This window comes from Lagopus muta, chromosome 3, assembly GCF_023343835.1.
Source record: "Lagopus muta isolate bLagMut1 chromosome 3, bLagMut1 primary, whole genome shotgun sequence".
NCBI classification, from domain to species: domain Eukaryota; kingdom Metazoa; phylum Chordata; class Aves; order Galliformes; family Phasianidae; genus Lagopus; species Lagopus muta.
The window spans coordinates 84,600,513-84,626,007 of NC_064435.1; the positions used below are offsets into that span (position 1 = coordinate 84,600,513).

General features: G+C 40.7%; 1 protein-coding gene across 9 annotated transcripts in view; it reads left to right on the forward strand.

The window, feature by feature from the left end:
- The window catches only part of PHACTR1 (phosphatase and actin regulator 1), a 291,827-nt gene that overhangs the window by 24,300 nt on the left and 242,032 nt on the right, over positions 1-25,495 (forward strand). For 7 of the 9 annotated variants that reach the window (XM_048940524.1, XM_048940521.1, XM_048940525.1 and 4 more), the window contains one exon: positions 2,611-2,715. The exons of the other annotated variants lie outside the window; for them this stretch is intronic. In XM_048940524.1, coding sequence (XP_048796481.1) covers positions 2,611-2,715 — 105 coding nt within the window. The remainder of the gene's footprint in view (positions 1-2,610; positions 2,716-25,495) is intronic. 9 annotated transcript variants of the gene reach the window in all.

The following is a 25,495-nucleotide window of genomic DNA, read 5'->3' on the forward strand; positions in this document are numbered from 1 at the left end:
TTAAAGTGCATTAAGCAAGGAAATATATGCTGAATCTCCAAGAAGTGTTCTTGGTAGCTTAGATCTTCTCTCATGTCTTGGTTTAGCTAGTGGTGAAATCTTAGGAGACCCAGGGCTGTACATAAAGATGTCCCTCATCTATTTGTTTTACTGGTGGGGAAGAATATTGCTATTATGATTGCTCTTGCTTACAGCGTGACCTCTTAAGTAACGTGCCATTCAGTGAAAACAAGAACATACCTGTTGTCCTTACTCTGTCTTCAAGTGTGCCAGGAGAAGTCGTCCCCAGCCAGTGTGCATGTCCTTTCCATGAGGCAGAGCCTCAGAACACCTAGAAATCACGCAGACAGTTTTTCCCTCTCCAAATTTTGGAAGGGATCAGTACATTTTTTTTCTGAGAAGCCTTCATATGCACGGAGAAAGGGAAGAAAGGGCAAAGTGAATGTAGTCATTAAGATGTTTCCTTCCCTGAAGAGTGGACAGAGGAAAGATGTTTCTTTGTGCTAGAATTGAATGTGTTGGGATTTTTTTGTTGTGGTGTATTTTTCCTCTACTTATTGGGTTTTATTTTTGATACAGAGGATTGTATTTTTGTTATTTAGCATCTCTTAAATAGCTTCTGTAAGTCTGTATACAGAGTATTATATCTGAGTCAGAGATACTTTTTCTTGCTAGATCTTTTGTATCTTGTGGCACAAATGTGCAGGTATTTATGTACCTTCATAAAAAGCTTTTATTCTCCTCTATAAACTAAAACCTGAGTGCCAACCACTTGCAGCTGACAAAGTCCTCTGATGATATTTTCTGTTTCCCTTGGCAATCTCCGGCCTTAATTCTGTGTAGTAGAGTGGATGCTCTTCCCAAACTATGCACCCACCCTTCTGAAAACTTCATTGTAGTCATCCTTCTTTTGAGATTGAAGAAATAGCATTTATTTGTAACAGAGCTTCTCTGTATTTTTCTCTGTATTGGCTAAGGATGTGACAATAAAAGCCAGTGCAAGTTCTTTTTCAACTCTTTATCTACTGACTGTACAATACCCTGAAACCACTTTGGCCTCAGAGCTACGGTTTACATCTTGTGCAAAGAAACTTATCTCATTGCAATATCCTGTCATTACACTTGCATGATTGCCCAGTGAGGGTTATGGTGATAGGTTTGTATGCATGTGCTCCTCACCTTAGGAACTTTTTCTGGCAGCTTCAAAAATTAAGTAAAAGCAATGCTTTTTCACTCTGCTTTCTCCTCCCTTTCCTCCCAGGAAAAGGATACCAAAAAGGGGCAAATAGACTTATTTTTTAATGCAATTTCAAGTAGTTTGTGGGGCTTGAAAACAAAAGAAAATTCTAAAGAGCTCATCATACTGCTTTCCTATTTGTTTAAATTATACTTGTATCCATAGGCCCTTTTATACAGTACGGTGCCTGGTTCCCAGTGGATACTAAACAGTTACCTGAAGCTCTGGTTACCTTTTACACTGCATGAGTCTCCCAGAACAGCCTTTAAAGGGTTGCAGAGTAATTAAAGTTCACTGGTACAACAGTAACTAGATGGCTGTATTCAGTTCCCCTCCCTAAAGGGTATAATTGCTGCATGATATTTGAAATGCCTTTTGAGGAAGATAGTGAAAAATGTCTTAGAGGAGCTTCAGTGTGATGATCGTGGTGATTAGCACTTAAATTCGCTGCAGTGTGAGCTTGTATTACATAGATAACACAGTTCTGGATAAATCACTATTAGCACATCCTTCTTCAAATAGATACAAATTCTGTTACAGTTCTGTTACGGTAATCAGCCATGGAAAAGAAGGAAATGCTCTATCATGGTTAAACTGAGTTTCTTAGCCCTCTCCTCGTTTGTCCTATTACAACTGTGAAAGGATCTACTTTAGGAAGGCACTGATGTGTCTTGGTTCATCGTGTCTTGGTTCATCGTTAACAGACATCAGAAGAATGCTCCCCAATCTGTCTTTAAAAGGCAAATCAACATGCTAGGGCCTTGTGTTTTCCCTTCTTGCACCCTCATTTTCACTTGGGCCTAAGGAAGCATTCCTGTTTAAGGTGAAAGAGAGAATGTCCACATCAGTGCTGAGGGGTGTAAAGCCAATTTGATGGATGAAAATCGTGTCGTGAAACAAAGAGCCATTGAAGCTGATTGTTACTTAGCTTGAAATGGGCTACTGGAGAAGGGAGTTACAGCTGTTTAAATGATGTTTTTCATTCTCAAGTATTGCTGTTTTTCTTGTTTGGATAGCCATCAAAATGCAATCATTTAATAAAGAAATATCCTTGCAGCTGTTATATTCTGTGTTGCCTTCAGACTGAGATAGTTCCCTGGGTACTGTGTTTGCATAGATCAGCCTCCTGGAAACCAGAGCCACAGACGTGTGTCTGATGTGCACCTTAGTGCATGGTAGTGGTGTGCCTGGGACACGTGGACAGCTTTAGGAAGGCAGGAGTGTTCCCCAGATCCCTAATCACAGCACACCATTAATGTTTGCTTAGTCTCTTCCCCCTCACTTGGGCTGCTGGCTCATACAGCCTCTAAATATCTCCATGGCTTGCAGTTGTCAGATGTGCCAGGTTTCTTCTTGTTTCTGCCCAAAAACAGCTTCTCTGCGGGGAAGGAATCCAAGTCTGCAAAACGTTTGCCAGGGATCTCCAGATGTGAAGCAAGCCCATCTGAGCAATAGACTCAGCCTGCCTCTGGACATTTGTAAGTCTGTGCACTTTTCTGTATGTTCAAAGAGCTTCTCCACAGAGCATGCATGGTCAATCAGACACTTTCTAGAAATGTATATATTTCTGTCTAAGAAAAACTATATAGCAGGAGATGCTACCTGCCATAGCCTTACTACTGTTCTCAGGATGCCCTATGGAAGGTAATTTGTGGCTGACCTCACAGTGCTTGCGCTACAAGTAGACTTTTCTGAGCCAGTGAGGACACTGGTATGCTGTATATATTGTGTTGGTACACTTGTACAACAGCAAGGAGAAAAAACTGTATTTCTCATCCCATAAGTCCTAGCAGATAAGTATTAATTAACTATATTGAAATATTAATAGACACTGCTGAGTTAGCTGGAATCTCTGCAGTTAATACAAAGTAATGGATGCACTGAATTGGAGCAGCAGTTCATCAGATCTGAGCTTTTGCTCTCTGTAGTGTCAAAAGAATAGACAAATCAGAGGTACGTGACTGCTGCAGTTCTTCAGTCATTGGCTATGCTCATCAGAAAATCAGAGAAATAATGGGCAAAGTTTACAGAAGTCATATAAATGCTTTTATTTTGGTCATTTGGGGTGCAGAGTGATTCTTTCAATGTTGACTCATCTTCAGAGCATTGAGTCTTCTGCATTTGAGGAGAGGAATGAGAAATAGATTCAACAGTTAGCAGGTGGGTGCATTTCATTAGGCAAATCAAGAGTTTTGAACAGGATTATGATTCTTCTAGAGCTGTCTTGCCAGGCACTGACAGCAGTGATGGAGGTTGATTTCACTGGTTCTGTATTTTTCAGAATAATGTGATGCACATGATATCCAAAGAATTAGCCAGCTCCCAGCAAAAAGCATTTCAGAAATACATGCAAAGCTAGTGAGTCGTTTTCCTGATAAAGGATGTGTTATTTCAATCAGAGCTTGCTACCCAGTACTGAGAAACTTTGTTCAGCCCTAGTATGATGGAGAATTTACTTTGGTGTGTGGACGTCGAAAATCCTATGAAAAAGCCCAGTCTACTCCCTAATTCAACATTGCTTTTCAGTGGCTGACCTGCATGTAGTTTTATTAATTGCATGCTTTTCTTGTAGCTTTCTTATGTCTTGGGATTCTCAACATGATCGCTGTTGGTCTGTTTGGCAGAATCTGAGAGAAAAGCAAGAGAAAATATGACAGTCTTGACTTGTTCACATCCATTTCTTGTCTTTTTGCTGCCACAGATCTGAACTGGAATGGCTACTGGGACATGGAGTTTGCTGGTAGAAGGATATGAAGGGATGGGAAAGGAATCTTACCCAAATGGCTATGTCCTTGAAGGGTCTGATGAACAAACCCAGGCTATGAAATACAGACTGTGTTCTGTCTTCAGCCTCTTCTATGCTCAAACCAGACTTTCAAGGTGTTTGAGTTCCAAAATTAATTTAATACAATAAAATAGTGGAGGTCAGAATTCCTGCAGGTTTTCTTTAAAGTGCTAATGACTGTCAGATGATGCATTATCTGGCAGTTAACAGGGCAGCAGGAGGCCTAGTAGTAGCATCTTAAATGCCAAGAAATAGAAAAGCCAAATATTCTGCACTCTGGAAAAAGATGAAGGTGAAACTGGAGTGCCCTCATTTGCTTTCTTACTTAGGAACTCTGTGATTCTGTGATTCTGTGAACTCCTTCTGACAGACTGAAAGACTAAAGTTAGTGGTGCAGTGCAAAGCATGAGATGATTCTGCATCTGAAGTAAGACAGATGTGCAACTTAAGTAACTACTGGTAATTAATAATTAAAATTTGTAAAACAGCATTGTGAAAGTAGAAGATAAGAAGAAAAAGAATAATGTGCTGCTGCAGTGGTGTTCATAGAACTTATTTTCTAAAGTCTCTACACAGTACAATAACTAAAAGAAAAAGATCATTTGTTAGTATCAGATTTGCTATTGACAGTTACCTTGACTTAACACAACAGGAACGTTTAAATATGAGTAATAATAATCACAAAAAAAAAGATGATGGGGCGGAAAGAAGAGAAGAAGGATACCTGTAGCTCGGATCTGGGAATATACAGAGCTTTTTGCTGCTTGTTTCACTGCGAGGAGGCATTTTTATCTTGATGCTGCACAGGCTGCTTTGTTACATGAATCACCACGAAACTGGTAATTCTGAGAGTTGGAGGCTTTATGCCAAGTGTGAAGGTGACAGATTTTGAGTAGCAGCTACTTGCTCAAGCAGCCCTGCTCCTTGCAGTGGGACTGCACTTGTGAGCAGGGGTTCAGAACTGACACGCTGCTGCTGGGGGATCAGGAGGGTAAGAGAGAAAGGCAGCACTCCTCCCAGAGCATTTCCATCTCTGCTGTGTGAGATGGGAAGAGCTGCTTTCTCTGTGCAGCCAGTCTGGACCCCGCTGAGCAGTCCTCCTGCTGGGACGTGTGTCACACCAGGGTAGGTGCCTACACCAAGAGGCATTAAGGTCATGTTTCTCAGCACCAGCCATGCTCTGCTCATGTGTCAGGGAAGAAATCTGCCCTTCAGGGCTTCCCTGCTGTGCTGCCATTCTGTGTTGCTGCCCTGTGGATCCAGCCCTTGAAGACAAGAATGTTTGTCCCTCAGTATTTGTCTGCTTGAAAAGTGTCAGTGCTTCCTTTTCAGATTAGGTCTGTGTCAGTGAAAAGGAAATCCTCTGAGTTAAGCTATTATAAACCCAGCAAGAAGGAGATGTAAATAATACAAGCCTTCTTGCTAAAATTATTTAGTTTTTTCCCCTCTCTGCCTTGCTGGTCTGTAGGCAAGATTTTTAGTACAGGAGATGTTCATTGGATTTTGTTGGGCTTTTGCTGAGTGATCCAAACTCAGGGCTAGCATTGCATTGGTTGTGCTTGCCACTGAAGGAGGATGAAGGTCGCACGTTCTGCAACCTGGAGGAAATGCTGCTCGATGCGTATCAGAAAACGCTGAGGCTCCACAGACTTTGGCATCAGCAGGATCCTTCTCTGGCTTTCTTCTGCATCCAGCTCTTAAGGAGTCCCAAGGGAGTTGTTTTTCCTCTAAGCAAGTAGAATAGCTAAAAATCCGGTAAGCGATCTTTATGAGCACCATTTAAATACTCCAGATGGCATTTGAACACCTCATCTCTGGCCAGGCCCTGTACTGTTCTTCATACTTGTTAGATCTCAGTGCATATGCAGTTGCATGTTCTGCTACCTTTCATCTCCTTTGCCTGGAGACTAGCGCATGAAAACTGAAGTCATGAAGGCAAGAATGGCCAGTCTCAGCCATTCAGATGCTGTTCTGCTGGAAGAGGTCACTTAGTACTGGGGCTGGAATAACCTCTTGTTTCAATTTTACCACCGAAATCGGTGTTCTTTTAAAGAGCCTCAGTGTGCTTACATAGATGTAGGTTTTGATCGTACCATAATCAGTAATGAGAAGGTAAAATTGGAGTTTCAAATCAATTCTGTCTTGTGTCTGTCCATCCTTGCATCCTTGTAGTTTATTCATTTCATGCTTTTATTTTGATGCTGATTCATATGATACCTGGGAAATTAGTACTCGACCAGTCAAAAGAAACACAGACATAATCTCTTCAAGTGTGGGATTTTAGTCTGCTGTTCTGCTGTACAAGTTTATACTATGTGAAAAAGACATCCATTCATACATACACATATGTATATCATCATTCATGCACATTCATATGTGAAAAAGACACTCATTCATACATCCAACAGGCAATCTGTGATCCTAATTGTGAAAGACCTTTTCTAGCCTTAATTGTAGTACTTACAAGAGCATCACTGAGACATGCCTGCTACGTTGCTCAGGCTGTTTAGGGATTCTTCCTAATGCCCATGCTAGACAAGGCTCACTAACAGCTTGCCACATTTCAGAATGGTTGAGCCTCATGTAGGAAATGGGGCTTAAACTACTCTTGTGGAGGGTTTTCCTCCCTTATTGTTATTGTGGTTTGTTGGTCTTTTTAGCATGTTTTTACTTGGAGTGCCATAAGGACTTGGCCTTCCAGGAAATTCTTTTTCTTTCTGCATGCCTGTTTCTGGAAATTGGTACTAAAGCCAGGTGCCTTCTGTTTCATAACTTCAATTGCGTAGAATTAATCAGACCTCAATTTAGAATGAATTGCAATGGAACAGAGCATCATTTTTGGAGACCTATTGTGGAGATATGAAGGGGGAACGTTCTTCCCTTTATGAAACTTCTTTTTTTGTAAAAGGAATTCTTTTATTGGTAGGTTATCAAATGCAAACAGTTGAGGTACCACCATCTGTTGTAGATGTAGCACATCCAGTATTAAGGAATGCCTCTGTGGCCATTCAGTGAATAAGAAACCAGTCATATAGTCAGTGTGATTGAACGTTTGTGGTAATGTGTATTACTGATAATTTGTACTGACAGTACACTCTGAAAATATCAGTGTGAATATTTTGTGATAAAACTTTCCATGTGACAAACTCTAAATTTGCTGTAGTCGTTTAAAAATGGATGTGATGTCCTCATGTGGCTTCCTGAAGCATTCTGCTGTTGTGAGCCAGTCACCTAAAGAAAAAACAGATGCATCTCTTTTGAAATGAATGGTTGGGTGCCTTAGATAAATGTATATTTCTTTATTTTTACTTTTTCACACTTCTCAGACCTCTGAGGATATCTTTGGGTCACTTCCTGTTTTTTTCTTAATGTAGAAGATTACAGACTACAGGGATCTTCTGGGCATTCCTCACTTCCATCCTTTCTGATGACTTTTATTGTTCAGTTTTCAAGGCAATTCAGTCTATAGATAATCCTAAGTTTGTTCACAGGCTGATGAAAGGAAAGGAGATAATAAAAATATTCCTTTGCCCTTTCTGCCAAATCTTACTCTGTTTTCTAAGTAACCAGTGACACTGCTTGTAGCTCTGGTTCATTATTCTGAATTTCAGCTGAGATGCTTTTTCTGACCCTTCCACAGATGCATGTTAGTTTACTGTTGTCCTGTTTTTAAGAAATATTTCTATTTCAGAGTGGTTTCGAGTGAGCCATTCCATATTATCCTTGCTCTCATTTGTTCAGTACTCACTTTTTTTCTTTTAGAAGAGTTTCTGTTCTTTATTTGACCAATTAACTGGAGTGTTCTTTCCCTATTGTCTTTGTTCTTCTCCAGTTACTGGGTAGTGATGAATGCAATTGCATGTCTTATACCTTTTCAGTAAAGCAACTCATCATATTTCCTAGGAGTTTCTTTGTTTGGTTACTGGAAATCTCAAAAAAAAAAAAAGAGCAAATGGCTCAACAAGAAATCAGTCAGTCTAGCAAACAAAAAGCCCCACTCTCACCGCATAGAACATCACCACCCTTTCAATTTCATTATTTTCCTGTGGAAGCTCAGATGAAGAGGACTCGGTTGTCTTCTTCACATTCTGTGCAGATGTTACCAATGTTTACCCTGTTATTTTAATTGCTACAAATCAAATTGGTTCCCTTTTTTATTTGTGAGAACACATTTAAATCAGTTGCTTTCTTCCTATAAGAGTATGTTTTAAAAGCATACAATACGTGGTGCTGAAAGTCTGCTTAACCAGATTGGGTTTTTAACTGTGATTTTCCTTTGTGAACAACCCCATCACTTTTTCAAAAATACTAAATACTGTTATGAATAAGATAGCAGTGGCACACAGCTGTAATTTCTGCATATTTCCAGGCATAAGCAAGAGAAGCTACGTTTGAACAAGATTTAATAGGAAAGGTGGACCTGCTGTTAGTACAAAACTTGAACTGCTTCATTTTCTGCTCCTTTTAATTTTTTTTTTCCCCCATTTTTTAAATTCAAACAAATTTAGAACTATTCATGTCTTATTTGTGAGAAAAAGACCTCGGGAGTGAGAAGGAGAGGAAATGTCCTCAGCTATTGATGTACCCCTAATGCTTCTAAGAAGCTTTACTCAGTGTAGTTACTCAACTAGCATTGTAAGCGTCAATCTAGATACAGAAGTTAAAAGATGCTTTTCAATGGATAAATGTGAATAAACCCCTGTTCCTGATGTTAAAGGGGAGATTCAGCAATGGAAAGTGAAAAATAACTCCAAGGCTGCCTCTGAGGTTCACGGAGAGGTCATCATTTCCCAAGTGGTTCATTGGATTTCTTCCTGCAGAATCACAGCTTTTGTGCAGAGAAATTCTTTAATCTTCTGCTGAGATAGCAGGGATTTTGTGCTTTCAAAATATACTTGATCAAAGAACTTTACTTGGACAGTTGAAACTGTTAAATCTTTTCAGTCAACTTTTTTGCAGGCCTTCGGCAGATCTGGATTCATCAAAACCAACATGCTTAGCAGTTCAACGTTAGCAATCCCCGGACTTGATTTCTCTCTTCTCCCTCTGCAGGCTCCCTGGCTATCAGAGAATTTGAAAGCTTCTTGGTAATGGAGTGGCTGCTCTTGCAGTGAGTTCTTTTCATTGCAGCACTGCATAAGTATTTGGCTGCACTGTGTCACGGGGCCTGAGCCATCTGTGACAACTGCAGCTACACATCAGTGAATGAATAATAACTCTTGTGGATTTTCAGCTGACACGGGTGGCTCAAAGTTGGCTAGCTTTAAACATGATTTCCCATGCTTCCAGAAAACTAATTTCTGGGAAATTATTTTTTTTTCCTATACTGCTTGTAAATCTGGGAAAATATTATTTTGCTTTTTCACAGCTTGATTAAAAATTCTGAACGCTTTAGCATCATAAAATCTTCCATGAGTACATGGAAAGAAAAGTGCAAATAGCCTTATAGTATCACTTAACTGAAAATGACAGTTGTTTGTGATTTGAGATTTAAGACTAAAAGCACATATTTGACGAAGGCTTGTATTTGAGAGAGCCATCATTGTGGAGCAGAGCCTTGCAGAGAATGGAAGGGGCACTAGCCACTATTGCTTGAACACCATTCCATTATTTCATGCTTGAAAACTTGGGATCTACTCTGATCTATAAAGAAATAGTATTGTGGTAGTTTAAGTTAATCTGTGTGTCAGCTGCCATAATCTGACCTATCCCTGGCCATGTCTTATGTCTTCACCTGGCACTATCATCTGTCCAGAATGAATAATCCAGTAAAAGAATAGCCCCTCCTAAAAAAGAGTTTTCAGCCAAATCCACTGCCTGGACCAGCTCTCTGTATAGCTACCAAGTAGCTGCCTCATTATGGGAGGGTACAGGCATTCACAGCTAGGAAAGAAAAATCCCGTATCAGTTTGGATTTAGAGCCGATTACAATACCTTGGAACTGTATCTAAAGCCACAACAAGGGCAGCAGTTGCAGGCAAAACTTCCCTGTTCTGTCCTCGTAGCATCAGTTTTCTGTTGTTTATATACCTTCCTATAGGAAAGAAATGAGACAAGATTCTGGCTTTTGAGAGTGGAAGGATGGTGTGGGAGGCATGCAGTAGAATTAGCAACACGTTAAGCAGTTGTAGTGTGGAAGCAAAAAGAGGGATTGTTAAGCCCCTCATTCCTTTCCTCTTCTTGAGGAATAACGCAACATTTCTTCATTTCCTAGCGCAGGTTGTCATCTTTTCTTACATCTTCATGGTTTCTTGGATGTGATGGCTTGCTTATCGTTAAACAGCTAAGGGAAGTGGCCTTGCACACTCTGCCTTCCTACCATGCAGAAAGGATCAACATGAGGATGGCGGCTTTCACATCTTATTTCAAAGCATTGTCAGCTTACTCCTATGCATCAATAAAGCATCATTAAAATGCAGGGCTGGGAAGAGCTTCAAAGCAACGGCTGAGTCCAACTCCCTGTTTGTGCAGCTTGTCTCAGGGCTGACCCATACCCTCTCTGCCTGATGAACAGCTTTGAGCTTTTCATACTTTGAAAGCGCTACAAACAGCATTACACTGAATAAAGGTGTGTGTTTTTCTTTGTTTGCATGCATTTGTTTAGCCAAACATATGTAAAAGCATGAATCATAAGATGGGGCACTGTTATTGCTGTAAAAACATAGTTTCCCAAACTTAAACAAGTTATCCTTCTGTGAGCAGTAGAGCCATTTCTTTTTTCTGCTCTTAACTGTGGACTGTGACTGTCCTAGTTAAAGCAGTAAAACACTGAGTTGTGAGCTTAAACACTTGCCTGGCCTTAAGTATATCAGTGAACCGAAACCTAGGAGTGCTCCTGCTGCAGTCCTTGCTCCAGCTAATTGTGCACGTTCTTGCCTGTAAAAAGCAACCTGGTTAAGGATTTCAGCAGCAGGATATCAACTGTTGTAACAATTTCGCACAAGTACAACAGGAAGCATGCAATGGAGATTCAGAAAATCACCTCTTAAAGCATTCGTCTTTTCATTTGCTCACTGGACTGTCACTTTCAAACATTTTACAGTATCCATCCAACCTTAATTTTGGCTCCCCAGTATTCTGTATTGTAGCAATGTGCTGTTGAAGGTACACCATTATTTTCTTTTTATTACTTAATGAATAAGTTTTCAAAAGTCATTATTTTCAACAGCATGTGTGAGCTTACCTTACAGTACTGTTATTGGCTTCAGTAGTAGCTTGGTCAACAATTAGTGCCTCAGTCCATCTAATTAAAAACTGGTGGGCAGCTTAGTCCCAACATGGTGATTCCCTAGGGTGATACAGAAACCTGAAAACTTGCTCAGAGACAGAAACCAGTAGACTTCTGGGATTAAAGACGGTAGCAAAAGTTTGTGACTTAGATGTTTATCTCAGGCATACAAATCTCTGCTTTAGTAAAGACCACCAAACTGTTAAAATGGCAAATGTTAAACTCCAGTTTGCAGTAACCCAAAATACTGTAGAAAAATGTGTTATGTAAACTTTACTAACACATGCTTAATAATTATTAGGAAGCTAGATATTACTCAGCTTTTTTCTTTATTTTTTTCTCCACAAGCTTCAGGAAGCTGAATGGAACAGGTGTTTGCTACTTGGTATTCCCAGATGAATTGGCAGAGAGAACTTGAACAGTTATAGAGCTTCAGTACTTAAAAGATGTTAGGGGGTTTTTGTGGCTAGTGCTGTCTGGACATCGAGCAGCAGCCCGAAGCTTGTGCACGTGTGTGCAGAGGAGCCTCCTGCAACTCTGTGTATCATCTGCTCCTCTTCCTCTCAGTTGAGGACAAGAAAGGAAAGGATCAGAGGCATCCATGCATTTGCTGTAGGCAGAGGTCCAGTAACTCAGCTTCGCCAGATATTGTCAATGAGGGGAGCAGTGGCCTCTGGCTTCACACACACACAGCAGTATTCTGCTGGTTCAGAGCCATTGGAGTCGGCTTGTGAAGTAATTAGCGCTCTGCTAATGATATGGGATATGCAGTTTTAAAACTGCAGCTGTAAGCCATTCCTTTCTCTTTGTTTCTCACCCATTTGCTTTTTCTTTCTCTGAGCACGTTTTTTACTTCCCGCATATGCACAGATACACTGGCTTACCAGCATTGGAAGGTGATGAAAACAGACTTGGAGGGAGATTGGATCGCAGAGCCAGGTTTTGAACTTAGTCTTGCCAGCGTCTGATTGCACATTCTTCATTGCTTGTAGCAGCAAACTTTAGTCTTACATCATTGCTTGTGTTGCACTTTGCTAACTTTGTCTTAAACACCGTAGTTGAAACAGCCATGAGAGGGTTGTGGGGAACTTTTGGAAGTTCTCACGTGGTCATGAGGTTAGTAATTTTAAAATGAAAGCCTTGTAGTCCCCAGGTAGCACCTTCACAATCTGTTTGAGGAGCAAGTAAGAGTAAGGAAAGGCTCTTGTGTTCTTGTGACAAACTTAAGTGAAAAATCCCTGGAAAGGATAAACTGTTCAATTGAAATGATTGATTATTCTTTTTTGCCCAAACGCAAAGACCAGAGAACCAAGGGCAGACACATCCTCTCTGCACAGGAAGTCTCCTCTTGCCAGCCTATTTTGAAGTATATCACAAATATTGTCCAATATCATTCCAGATCATTCCAGACCAAAAATTGAATGATTCCTTGGTGCTTCATTTAAGCATCTGTGCTTGTGTAAGAGTGTACCCAATTAACAATTACATTTTACTGGGGGCTGTCCAGCTGTGGGTATGACACTGGCTATTTGTCACGACCCAGAAGCCTGCTGAAGAAGTAACATTGGTTACTGATATCTTTGACAGATAATACCACTTCTGACTCCTCTGCAGTTACTTGTGTGACATTCTCCAGTCATTGCTACACAGGAGATATGATCTATTTCTGTGAGCTAAAGAAGCTATGTATGCTGAATAGTTGAGGTTGGAAGAGTGCTTTGGAGACCGTCTACTTTGCTCAAAGCAGGATCAAATACAGCAGGTTGCTCAGGGATATTTTTAGTTGGGTTTTGAGTATTTCCATGGATGGAGACTCCACAGCCTCTCTGGGCAACCTATGGCAAAGTTTTGACTGTCCTGACTGCAATCATTTTTTCATATGCTTTAATCTAATTTCTTTTATTTCAGTTTGTGCCCCTTGCCTTTTGTCCTGTCACTGGTTACTATTGAGAAGGGCCTGACTCCATCTTCTCTACAGCCTGCCATCAGATATCTATACGTGTTGATAATATCTTCCTGAGCCTTCTCTTCTACAGCTTGAATAGTACCACCTATTTTAGCTTCTCTACATAGAAAAGATACTGTAAGCCCTTAATCGTCTTTTATCACCCTTTGCTGGTCTTACTCCAATATATCTTTGTCTTTCTTGGGAAGTACAGAACATGGGAACCCTAGAACTGGACACTGCGTTTCAGATAACAGTCTCATACTTTCCTGATCCGTGGGCTGATACTCAAGGTCTTTTGTTTAACTATTATGTTAATGCCTGAGGAGCAGGTCACTGCTGCATTACTACTTGTAACGGCAGTTACACATTTGTACTACTACCACTTTTTTGTTCTGAAGATAACAGAAAGGAGTTGGTAGGGCTTGTAAGTAGAGAAATTAGAACACTCTTCTACAGTGTCCCTGCAGAGGTTGGGTTGCTGTCAGTCTCTGAAAACTGATCTCAAACATCAGCTTTAGAAATTTCCTGCATGTTTGATTCCTTATAATGACCACGATAACTTCTTATGATTTTTTATGCAGTGCTTTGACATCAGCAGGTGTAAGGGCTTTTATTTGCATGTGTGTAAAATATCTGGTTTGTTTTTTTTTTTATAATGTTAACAGGAACAAATTTGTTAATTACATTTGCCTCATAGTGAGGACTTCTTAGCACTAAGAAGTTCCAATGGGAGATATAATGATGCAGAAGTTTGAAAATCATAGGGCTGCTGGTGGCTGTCGCTTAGCTATTTTGTGTGACTTAAAGAGAATGTGGCATGAGTGACTCACCCGAACAGGGATGACTCAAGTTGTTGCTATGAATTCGGCAAGAAATGTTAGATGATGATGAGCTCCTGCAGTGGCAATGCTGCAACTCTCTAGGTGACAATGAAGGAGCTTAAATATTAGCAGTATGATGAAATTACATTAGGTTGCGATCTGGACAAGAACTGAGACTTTTGCAAGTTGCCCAATTTCACAGGCTTGGAAGACATATATGAGTATGTTACTAAATCATCTCAGATAATGCTCTTAGTAAGGATGAACATAAGGAGAGTGATGTTTATTGTAGTACTTCTGATTGCCCTCATTTGTTTTATGTAATGATGTAACTCTCCTTAAACACGGGGCCTGGTGTCCACCTGGCTCTGATGAAAACTTTAATGAATATACTGGAGAACTAGTAACCAGGGTATGTCTGGCATCCAGTGAGAGCTGCTCAGTGGAGCATCATGGTTCCCACAGACAAAGGTTGATTTATGTTTTGTAGCAGAAGGTCTGAGTGTTATCAGGGATTCTGTCATGCTTCCAGGTAACCACAGAGCAAAAGTACAGTGGAAGGTCCACAGACCTACTGAGTTCTTGCAGTATTTCCTTTCTTATGGTTAGGGGAATCAGCTGTTGAAGTAGAAGTGAGGGCATGGAAGGCAAGGAAAACAGCCCTTCTTCAATAAGAAATCAGAAGGCAAATTGGACTATTGAATGAATGCAAGACTGCAGAAAGCCCTAAACTAGTGACACAGGCAGAATGAAAGGAAAGTGAAATCCCCACCTACGCCAACTTTTGCTGCCTCTGCTAAGAGAAGACAATTAGTGCAAATTTTTTGTCTTCTACTGAAATGAACTAGGTGAGTTCAGCAGTTAGCTATATGGCATGCCGGATCTGGATCCCCCAACAGATCTTTATTCCTTGACTGTGTGAAATCAGATAACACAGCAAATGTACTCACTTGCCTTCAAAGAGAGTGGATGTTGTTGTGTGATAACCTAAGGTGACAGAGCTTCACAAAGGTTTTCATGTAATAGCCATAGTGTTATGACATATTTAACTTCAACTGCAAATTTCAGCTGCAGAAAAGGATATTCATATTTCATATTAAAAATTAGTGGTGTTTAAAGCAAGGGTACTTGTTTTAAAAGAAAGCTATTTTATGGCTTTTCTAAAGTTACTGACTATTAAGTGATTAGTGTCACTGTCCTAAGAGCTGTCTGAGACCCCAGTGTTAATATAGCTGTGTAAATTGCATTTGCATACCTGTTTCAGCAGCCTGTTTCTCACAAAGTGTTTGTATTCTTATTTATGCAATTGCCATGTGTTTTTATTTCAACTCCATTGTTTTACTTGTTTGTTTTCCTATCAAAACTCTTGTCAATGTGGAATGCCTGTTTCCTTTGATAAATCCAATCATAGGATCACAGAGTGGCATAGGTTGTAAGGGACTTTAAAGACCATCCAGTTCCAACCCCCTGCCGTGGACAGGGTTGCCAACAACTCCATCAGGCTGCTCAGCGCCCCATTCAACCTGACCTTGAGTGTCTCCAGGGATGGGGTCTCCAAGCTTCTCTGGACAGCTTGTGTCAACGCTTTGCCAACAACAACAACAAAACCTTATGCAGGTCAGGTGAAAGTGTGCCTTCTTGAGAGACAGTGACCTACTGATCTTCAGGTATTGCTAGAGTCCTGCTGCCCACAGTGTCAGTGTTGGCTTCTCTTTGAAAAAGCCAGGAGCATGAAGCTCTGATGTAGATCTCTCTTAATTCTATAAATTCTTAGTGCCAGTTCTGAGGTTCAGTTGCTCCACAGTGATTTTCGTGAAGAAATTTACTGGTGACTTTCTTGAGGATTTGGTTATCTGTACTAATTTTGATTCTAGAATAATTATTTGGGAGAGCAGAGATTCAGGTTGAGCTGTGCTAGAGTGCAATGCAACACAGAGTAGATTTTGACTCATCCAATCAAGATCCATCTTTCACCTGCCTAGCAGGTGAATTTTTTTGGATTTTCTTTTTAAATCCTATTGTTACACACCTTTCTAACTGCATTGCAGCAAATGTGGAGACAGACACTTGCTGGGTGTCTTTTGGCCTAACGTGTCACTACATCTTTTGTCTTAGTTGATATAACAGTAGGAATTCCCTGTCAACAAATCTAAGACAAATTCTGCTCTTATTAATATTGTGGCTACGCCACTGAATTGTGCACAAGTCAATAATAGACATTTCCCAACTACCTTGCAAGACGCAAAATATTTAATGTTCTCACATAACAGGTAGCCTGAATGAGAGACTGCAGAGAAATCAGCAAAGCACTCCAGAAACTTTTCAGCCTTGACTACTCCCACTCATCTGCTATTCTTAGCGCATTCTATTGCCGTCAAAAATCGAGCTCAAAGCTTTGAGATCCTTCTCACTTCATCAGTATCGTAAGATTCCTTTTTTGCATCTTTTATTTTTAGACATGCCGTTTCTGGCAATTAATGCAAAACCTCCCTTCCTGGAGAAAAGTGTGATTGTGAAGTACTGTAAAAACAGATTGTGTTTCACAAATGTTTGAGGGTAGAGGATGAACGTTTTCCTAGTTTATTCTTACTCCACACCAGGGGCAGATGTTGCTGTATAGCTGATTCTACTTCAGTTCTCTGAGTAGGATTATCTACACTCCTAAAATTCTTTCCTGCACTTGCTTAAATGTTTTACTTGCCTGGAGCTTGGTCTGAAACAATGACTAGGAAACCTGCTTCAAATTAATGAATATGCATCAATGAACAAGTGAATAAACACAGCAGATTGCAGAATAAGAAACACGCAGCATAAGAAATGAACTTTGCTCATTTAATAAATACTGCTTGTTTTTCTTATAACTCATGATCATCCTCATGAGAAATAGTAGCACAGAATGATCCCGTGTAGCACAGGAAAAAGGACTGCATATATGAACATAAGATGGAAAAACAAACAAATTGGACAAGGCAACCCTAGGGAATGTGATCCTGCCTGAATGATAGCAGTGCTGCTGGCTGCCAGATTCCCTTTCCTGAGCATCCAGAACAGGTCTGAAGAGCTAACAATGACATTTATTATTGCTTAGTTTATGGTTGTTACTAAACAAGATATAAAGAACTTGTGATTTGAATAGTAGCCCCAGTACACCATAGAGTCTTATGATTCTTTTTTTTGTGTTTTATTTGTTGTAGCAGCAGACCATTTTTTAACTCCTGTGGAGGACTGATGGTTACTGAGGCAGACAAATCAGAAGGGAATTTTTGGATAAGTGTATAAATCATGGTTGTTGAATACCTCCTAGATGGTAGGGAGCAAACTATTTTCAAAAGACATATAGTCACTCTCTGTCTTTTTTTCTGGCTCTTTCTCTTGATTCTTCATGTCTCCCTTCCTCCTTCCATCAAACAATGCTGCAACTGTATATATGTATTAAAGGATCTGTTTATAAATATATGCTTACTTGTATGCCACTGGGATAGTGCAGAAAAGCAGTCAATCTTTTGCTTGCAGTGGCTCAATTAGAGCTTGAAAGCATAGTTTTGCTGTGCTAGGTCCCATTTAGTGCATGTTTTAGAGGCATGTATGCGGGTTCCTTCTCTGCAGGAGCAGAGACTTGTTAAAATGCCTTCCAGATAGAGGGTGCATCCTTGATCAGACATGACTCCATACAAAAGAAGTCAGGGAAGTTCTGAGACTGCTCTTGCTTGACCAGAGGGACCTCGACAGGCTGGAGGGCTGGGCTCGGGTGAACCTGATGAGGTTCAACACGGCAAAGTGCAAGGTTTTGCATTTGGGCCGGAAGAACCCCAGGCACCTGTACAGGCTGGGAGGAGCGGTCCTTGAGAGCAGCTCGGCAGAGAAGGACCTGGGGGTCCTGATGGACGAGAGACTGAATATGAGCCAGCAGTGCGCTCTGGCAGCTCGAAAGGCAAATGGGATCCTGGGCTCCATCAGGAGAGGGGTGGCCAGCAGGGACAGGGAGGTGATTGTCCCTCTCTACTCGGCTCTTGTGAGGCCCCATCTGGAGTACTGTGTCCAGGTGTGGAGCCCTCAGTACAAGAAAGACATTGAGATTTTGGAAAGGGCCCAGAGGAGGGCGACTAAGATGATCAGGGGGCTGGAGCACCTCCCCTATGAGGACAGGCTGAGGGAGTTGGGCTTGTTCAGCCTGGAGAAGAGAAGGCTGCGGGGTGACCTCATTGCAGCCTATCAATACCTGAAGGGAACCTACACCCAGGAGGGGAGTAAACTCTTCAAAAGGGCTGACAACAGCAGGACTAGGGGAAATGGTTTTAAGTTGAAGGAGGGAAGATTTAGGTTGGATGTTAGGGGGAAGTTCTTTACAAGGAGAGTGGTTAGGCCCTGGAACGGGCTGCCCAGGGAGGTTGTGGATGCCCCGTCCTTGGACGTGTTTAAGGCCAGGTTGGACGGGGTCCTGGGCAACCTGATCTGAATGTGTATGTTTGGTGGCCCTGCTAGGCAGGGGGGTTGGAACTACATGATCCTTGGGGTCCCTTCCAACCCAGGTGATTCTGTGATTCTGTGATTCTGTGAGTGAGGAACCATCATCATGGAATTCAATGTCAAGGAGAAGGTGAGAGTCACTTTGTTTAATTAAAAAATAATTATCCAAGAACACCAACGGATTGTGATGATGGATGAGAAGCTATGAAACAAATTAGTTCCAAAAATTTTGACTTTTTGCAAAGCAACATGCAGAGCACATCAGATACAAACATAACATCTGTCATTCCGCTGTTATCCCGACTATGTACGTGCTTCTTTCTAGATTACTGTTTTACCTTTAAATAGCAGAAAATATGACTAACAATTGGGATGCAGAAACATGGGCATCATCCACCTGATGCTACAGGGCAGCAGCAAAAACAAACTGGTAAGACAGTACTGGTAGGACAATAGATAAGAATCTTCAGTTGTGTAGGGAGCAGAAGCCTTTGGACTGGACAACCACAATCTGTGACTGTCTGTAGGGAACAATAAAAATGCAAAGGTCGGAAGAGAGTAGTTTTATGCTTTGGATTTATTCAGGTTACTGCTCTTGTCTGGAGGGATTATTAAAATTTTGTCATAGGGCTCCATTCTTTTAAAATCAATCAGAAGCCTGGACAAGGAGCCAAAAAGCGGGTCAGAACCAGAAAATCAATTTTGTCAAGGAAGATAAAGGAATAGAAAACATAGGTGTGAGGGTCCTGGGAAGTGCAGAGCTGAAGGCCTGGACACAGCAGAGCACCAGTCCCAGGAGCTCTATGAAGAGCCATGTCCTATATTTTGCATGTAGGCCAGCCTTTCTGAAAAGCATCTTTGCATAAGACTTCAACTGATGTGCTGGGAAGCCATGCAGAAAAATGTAAACTGATTAAAGAGTGTTAGAATTAGGCTGAACAGAGAAAAAGCAGACCTAACTTGCTGGAGTCCTTTGAAGATCTTACTACAAAGGTACAGTGGGTGTTGGTGTGTTTAGTGATTTGTCTCTAGCTGCTAAAATCAAAGCAGTCAGTGCTTTGGTATAGAAACCAAGTGATCACATCCTTACTGCACAAATATTTAGCATATCACTCACCAAATCCTTCAGAGCTCAAGCCTCTATTTCTCTGGGCCACTATAAAACGTGTGGGTCATCTGGTCTTGTTTTTGTTGTTAGTTCTATTGATATTATATTTTTAATGCTCCTCATGTGAAATAAGACAATGAAAGTTTACCTAAAAACTCACTTGAGAGTCTTCCCCCTCTGTGTATGACTCAACAAATAGACACTGCTGAGAGGATCAGGAATGCTTCTGTTGTCTGCTCAAACAGAAAACTCTGCTAGAAAATGAATTGCTACTTCAGATAAGTATTCCAGTCATGTACTTCCCAGAAGAATTTAACATACTTAGAATTACTGCATCAGATCCCAATGGATGTCTTTTATGCTTGGAAAAAATCAGGAAGCAGCATGCAGTGTGTGCTTTATTTAAAGCAAAGCAAAACCAGAGTGGCTGTTCAAAAGCAGTCGTGGAGAATGGAGTCTCACACAGCAGACCAGAGAAGTGGCAATATAATTCCTTTCTGTTTGTTTTAAAAGTGACCAACCTCCTGGCTTTTTGTTCTTGACTGGTCAGGCTTTGAGTTTCCCCTCACTGCACTGAGAAAACAGGAGGAGCTGTAGTATGTTGGCTGTGTCTTGTGTTGCATTTTGTCTGTGTACATACATACACACACACATCTTTTGTGTGTATTTCTGTACAGTAGTACTTTTCTTACAAATGGCATCTATCCGAGATGTCAAGCATATGCAGGCACCTTAATGATCTAACAGTTGGAGACATGCTGACTAGAAATATTTGCCCTGCCTATCTTGATGGCAAGTGCAGAATAATTCAGCTCCCACTAGAAAACGTAGCGCTGCTCAAGCAGTGTTATTTTTGGGTTGTCGATAGCTGTGTCATCATCATTGGTGCTCCAAATGTAACAGCAGCTACTGACCTACCTGTGCTGCCGTCCTGCTCAAACCTCATGAGCTATTTCATGCAAAATTACTCTCTAATTAAGTTGCACAGTGGTAGAGCTAGCACAAGCTGTACTGAGAAGGGGATGCCACTTTACAGTAGGTACCAGAAACTCAGCATGGTGTTAGTAAATGGAATAAATGCCTCTTCACAGCCCAATGCTCTCTGTGTTTGACCTTGCATTGCCAGCTATTGCATGTTGGCAAACAGTACCCTTTCTGTACTGTAAACCCAAACCTGACAGTGACTCCAGCTTGAACAGTTATGTCCCTACCACATTACCAAGTGAATTTTGATTTGCAAGGTAAACTGAGCTATACAGTTATATTTTGTAACTTGATACTGCTCTGTCAGAATATTGTTACCTGAGGCACCTGGAGGAGTTGAAAAGAAAATCAAGAAATAAGAAGGCTGTAGGTATGGATTCTGTTGCTTTCACTGTGACTAGCAGGTGTTGAATGAGTAATTTCCATAAGGAAATGTAATCTTTTGCTGCTGTTCTCAGCATTCTTAAAATGCAAACTATTTTGTGTAAATTCAAATAACATTTTTATTAGAATTTGTAGATGGAGAATGTATTAAATCTTGCATAAAATGAAGGAAGAATGATACTAGGGAGACATTATCCAGCTACAGAAACTATTCACCTCATTGAAGTGTGAAGAGATGGGAAAGTGAAAGCCATTGATCTGGTAGCATTAGAAGACTACATGAATTATCTGGGCTGGTGACAAACCAAAATGCAATTAGGTATGGTTCACTGCTTGAGGTTACTTTAAACATCAGAGATAGAGAAAACAGGGAGAACAGAGCAGTTACTGCAGCAAGGACAGGGAATAGCTTTATCAGGGCCAGTGCCTCTGAGACCATTGCCGTCTCATGGCATTCTGTGACCTGTGCTGCCAGCTGCTGTGCATCCAAAAGTCATTCCCAACTGCTTTACGTGCACCTGTGAACTATTAGCACTAACCCCAACTGAAAAGTGTGGGGGTCTTTCTCTTACTCAAAAAGCAACGATACACTCACAGATATGGAAGCAGGTGCAAAAGCTTTTGTGCAAGTATAGAACGCATACTTGCAGACAGTAATGTATAGACTGGCATTTTGTTGTGGGAGGAGTCACGGTGTTCATGAAGCTGCTGTGCAGCTATCCCTGGAGAATGCTATCCTCCTTCCTTATACAGCTCAGTGTGGCCAAGGATGGCATTCCACTGCATAGCATCAGGAGAAAACTCCTCTGACCATTGTGTCACTTCTTCTGCCATTTGTTCAAAGATGGGATTAAATGACTTTTGATAAATGTCATGGAACCAGCACATGCAGTTTTACTTTGGTTAATCAACAAGGACATGGAGCTGGGACATTGCACTCATCTCTAAATGTTCTCCAGCCTGTTCACACATCCCTGTGTAAATAAAAGGAGGGTGATGAATGTTCAGTTTTGACATTCCTCTCTCATCCTGTTGCTGGAGTCAGAAGGTGAGAAGTGATGGGAATGCCAGCTTCCTCATAGGATTGCCTTGTTCTGTATGGGAAATGATCTGTACTTACACAGCTTCAGCTTTGCAATACAGTGTGACTTCTTTCTTTAAAGGCCACAAGTCATAGGCTGCTATCACACAGAATCTCAGGATTGTAGGAGTTGGAAGGGACTTTTAGAGGTTGTCAAGTCCAACCCTCCAGCTAAAGCAGGTTCTCTGTCCATCATAGCTTTCTTATAAGGAGACAGTGTGATTAATGAGCCCGGTGTTCTCACCCAGCAAAATCCCTCAGACTTGTTCAGTCTCAAAGTTTCTCTTTTTTTTGCCCCTTCAAACTTTAAAGGAAGAGGGAGGAGTGGGGAAAGAACATACCTACAGCAGGTGCTCAGAGATTGGATCAAGACAATATGTCATCATTGTGTTTAGACTGCCAAATAAAATAATGATTGAAAATGAAGATTAAAATTGGAAGTATTCTTTGACACCTATTGAAAATCAATAATCATGGCATAACATATGGTGCTACATTCAACTCTTAGAGCCGTAGGAGTAGTTTGCAGCTGACAGCTCATATGTCTGTACAGTATGCTTCAGAATCCCCAGATTTAGATATTCCATTGAATCAGTATCTTTTAAGCTTGAAACATAAGCATGTTCCTCTTCCCCCTTCTTCCCCTGCTGCATACCTCATGCTCTTTAAAAGCAAACCTGTAAAAGTTAAGTGTTTCCTAATGCTTTGCAGTTATCTCCTGTGCTAGTTCTGAGTGATCCTCTCCTTTCTGCTTCCACTATTCCTTTGTGCTAACAAGGTGGTACTTGCAGTTCTGTTCAGGTGAACAAAGGACCCCCAGAGAGCATGAGGTGGAATCTCAGAGCTCAGACAATACCTGCCAGGAAAGCCTACTTAGTTGCTAATTTTCAGTTCTGTAAAAATTTCAGTGCAACTGACAATATGGGTTGAGCAAAAAGCGTGTGAATTATCTGTATAATGTGATACCATGATTCCTCCCTGACTGACATGGTAAAGCTCTCAGGATGTCTCACCATCCCTTAGCAGAGGATTAATAAAGGATTCCAGTTCCCAAATCATCTCTGTACCTTCAGAATGCATGAACTCTCATTCACCCAAATGTGCTGAGAATTGTTTTCTCCAGGAAGATGACAGAATACAGTCAGCAGAGAGTACTCTCATTGATCTTGCTTTGCTTGGATTCCTTCAGGGCAAAATGTGAGGCATCTTTTTTCATATGGCATTAGATTTTGTTTGTGTTTCATTACCAGTATAATTTGTATCAAAATTTTGATGCATTTTATATTGTGAAATTTCAATTCCAAAGCCATATGTGTGTTAATTACAATTAATAAAATTTAAAAAAATGTGATTAATGATCACAGAAATAACAATCCTGATTCTGAATCAAAAGTTGTCAATAATACACATTTGCAAATTCATGAATATTAGCTATTCTGAAGGTGAAAATCTAGTGAACATATAACCATTCAGCATGAAGATAAGCTTAGGGATGGGCTTTCTTGATGGCTAAGGTGAACTAGATATCGGAAAATACTAGAAGAAGAAATATTTGGCTGCAAAGATCTGCACATTAAGAGAGCTGGTATTAGGTACCTGAGTGCAGAGCTGAATGTATTGCAAAGGCAACTTTCCAATGTATTCATTCTGTTACTTTAAAACTAGGTTTTCTCTTCACATATGCAGTAGGGCTGTGGGAGACTGTGTTTCATTTGCTTTTTTCATTTGCCTGTCTCCATCCATCCATCCATGCATCCATCCATCCATCCACCCATCCATCCATCCATCCATCCGTCCATCCGTCCATCCATCCATCCGTCCATCCATCCATCCATCCATCCATCCATCCGTCCATCCATCCATCCATCCATCCATCCATCCGTCCATCCATCCATCGATCCATCTGTCCATCCATCCGTCCATCCATCCACCTTTGTCTCTGTCCCACTGTGTTACAGGTACTTCCAACAAATTGTCATTGTGCACCTACACGTGGGGCTCTGGTAGCTCCTATTTGAATCCCAGGCTGTACGCCTGTGTGGAACACGAGAGAGCCTTCTCTAAACCTGCTTTATTCTTTTTCAGAACTCTTAGTAACTTGACTCTCCCTTGTCTCCATTCTCCTATTTAATCATGAGCTATTTTTGCTGTCCCCAAATGTGCCTGGTTTAAAATCCTGTGCACCAGGTTGGCAAGTCTTTTGGCAAAGGTGCTTTTATCCTGCTTACTCAAGTGGTTCTCTGTGCTCCTGTTCCTGAATGAGGGATCCTTGGCGATAAAACCCAAAGCAGTACTTGCAACACCAGATACCAGGTGGGCTGTTAACTCAGAACGTGTATCCACTCCTGTCCAGACTTTAACCCTTCACCTGAAGGATCAAGATCATCATACGGGCTGTCATGTCCTTTACATTTTTCTCTTCATAATCTGTACTTAATCTTGAAGTGGCAACTGTTTGTCTTGTTCTAATTATTCACGCTTATTGCATAAAAAATAGAGATAAAAATTATTTCTTTATTTCTTTATTTCTTGGTACTTTAAGCTTCACAATGTCAATTCTGTAACCATTCTAAAAAAGAAACAACAGAGAACATAACAGAAAAACCCCACCACCAGGCTACAGCAATAATTGTACTTACTTCAAGTAAATAAGTGAATAATGTTATTACATAAAATGACAAAGATCGATTATTGGCTAAAATAGCCCAGAGTTTCTGGAAATATAATATTTGTTTCCCAGCAGAGTTGGCTCTATACTTACTCAATTTTGTTGAGAAAAAAAATATATTGCAGTTGAACTGTGTGGACCCCTATCAATCAGAAAAGATTTCAAGAAGAAAAGGTTAAATCTAGAACTGAACAAGTACAAAATCATCTTGAAGACAGAAATCAGAACACTTTGATGGTATTCATGAACCCTTTCATTCATTTTTCATGAGCAGTTATAGAAGTGACAATTTTTTCTGCAAGAATGTCTGCAGAACTCTGTCTCACTGGTGATTCTTCAGGAGTCTATTCAATATAATAACAATTCATAATACCAGTAAGATTTTCCTGAGATTTTAGAAAAAGTTTCAATGAGGGAATGTTAGAAAAAAGAAGCAAAACCAAATCACATAGTGAAGCAGCTCTCGGACAGCTGTTACAATGAAAACTCTTTGCTCAAGCTACTTGAGAAATGTAAGCAAATTAGGAAGAATCGTAATGAAAAAGAAGCTTGATAATTTCTGGCAATACGTCTGATTTATTTTATGCTGAGTTTATTCTTGTCTTCTGTTCCCTTCCCCCTAAGAGTTCACATTTTTGCTACCTGAGACAACTGAGAACTGATTTCTGTAATCCTCCTTTCAGTGCTCATCTTGGATTCTTACACCATATCCACCACATTTCCATCTTAGTGCAGACCAGCAACATATGGCACATGGTGAAGAAACAGTTTATATTCCTGGTGC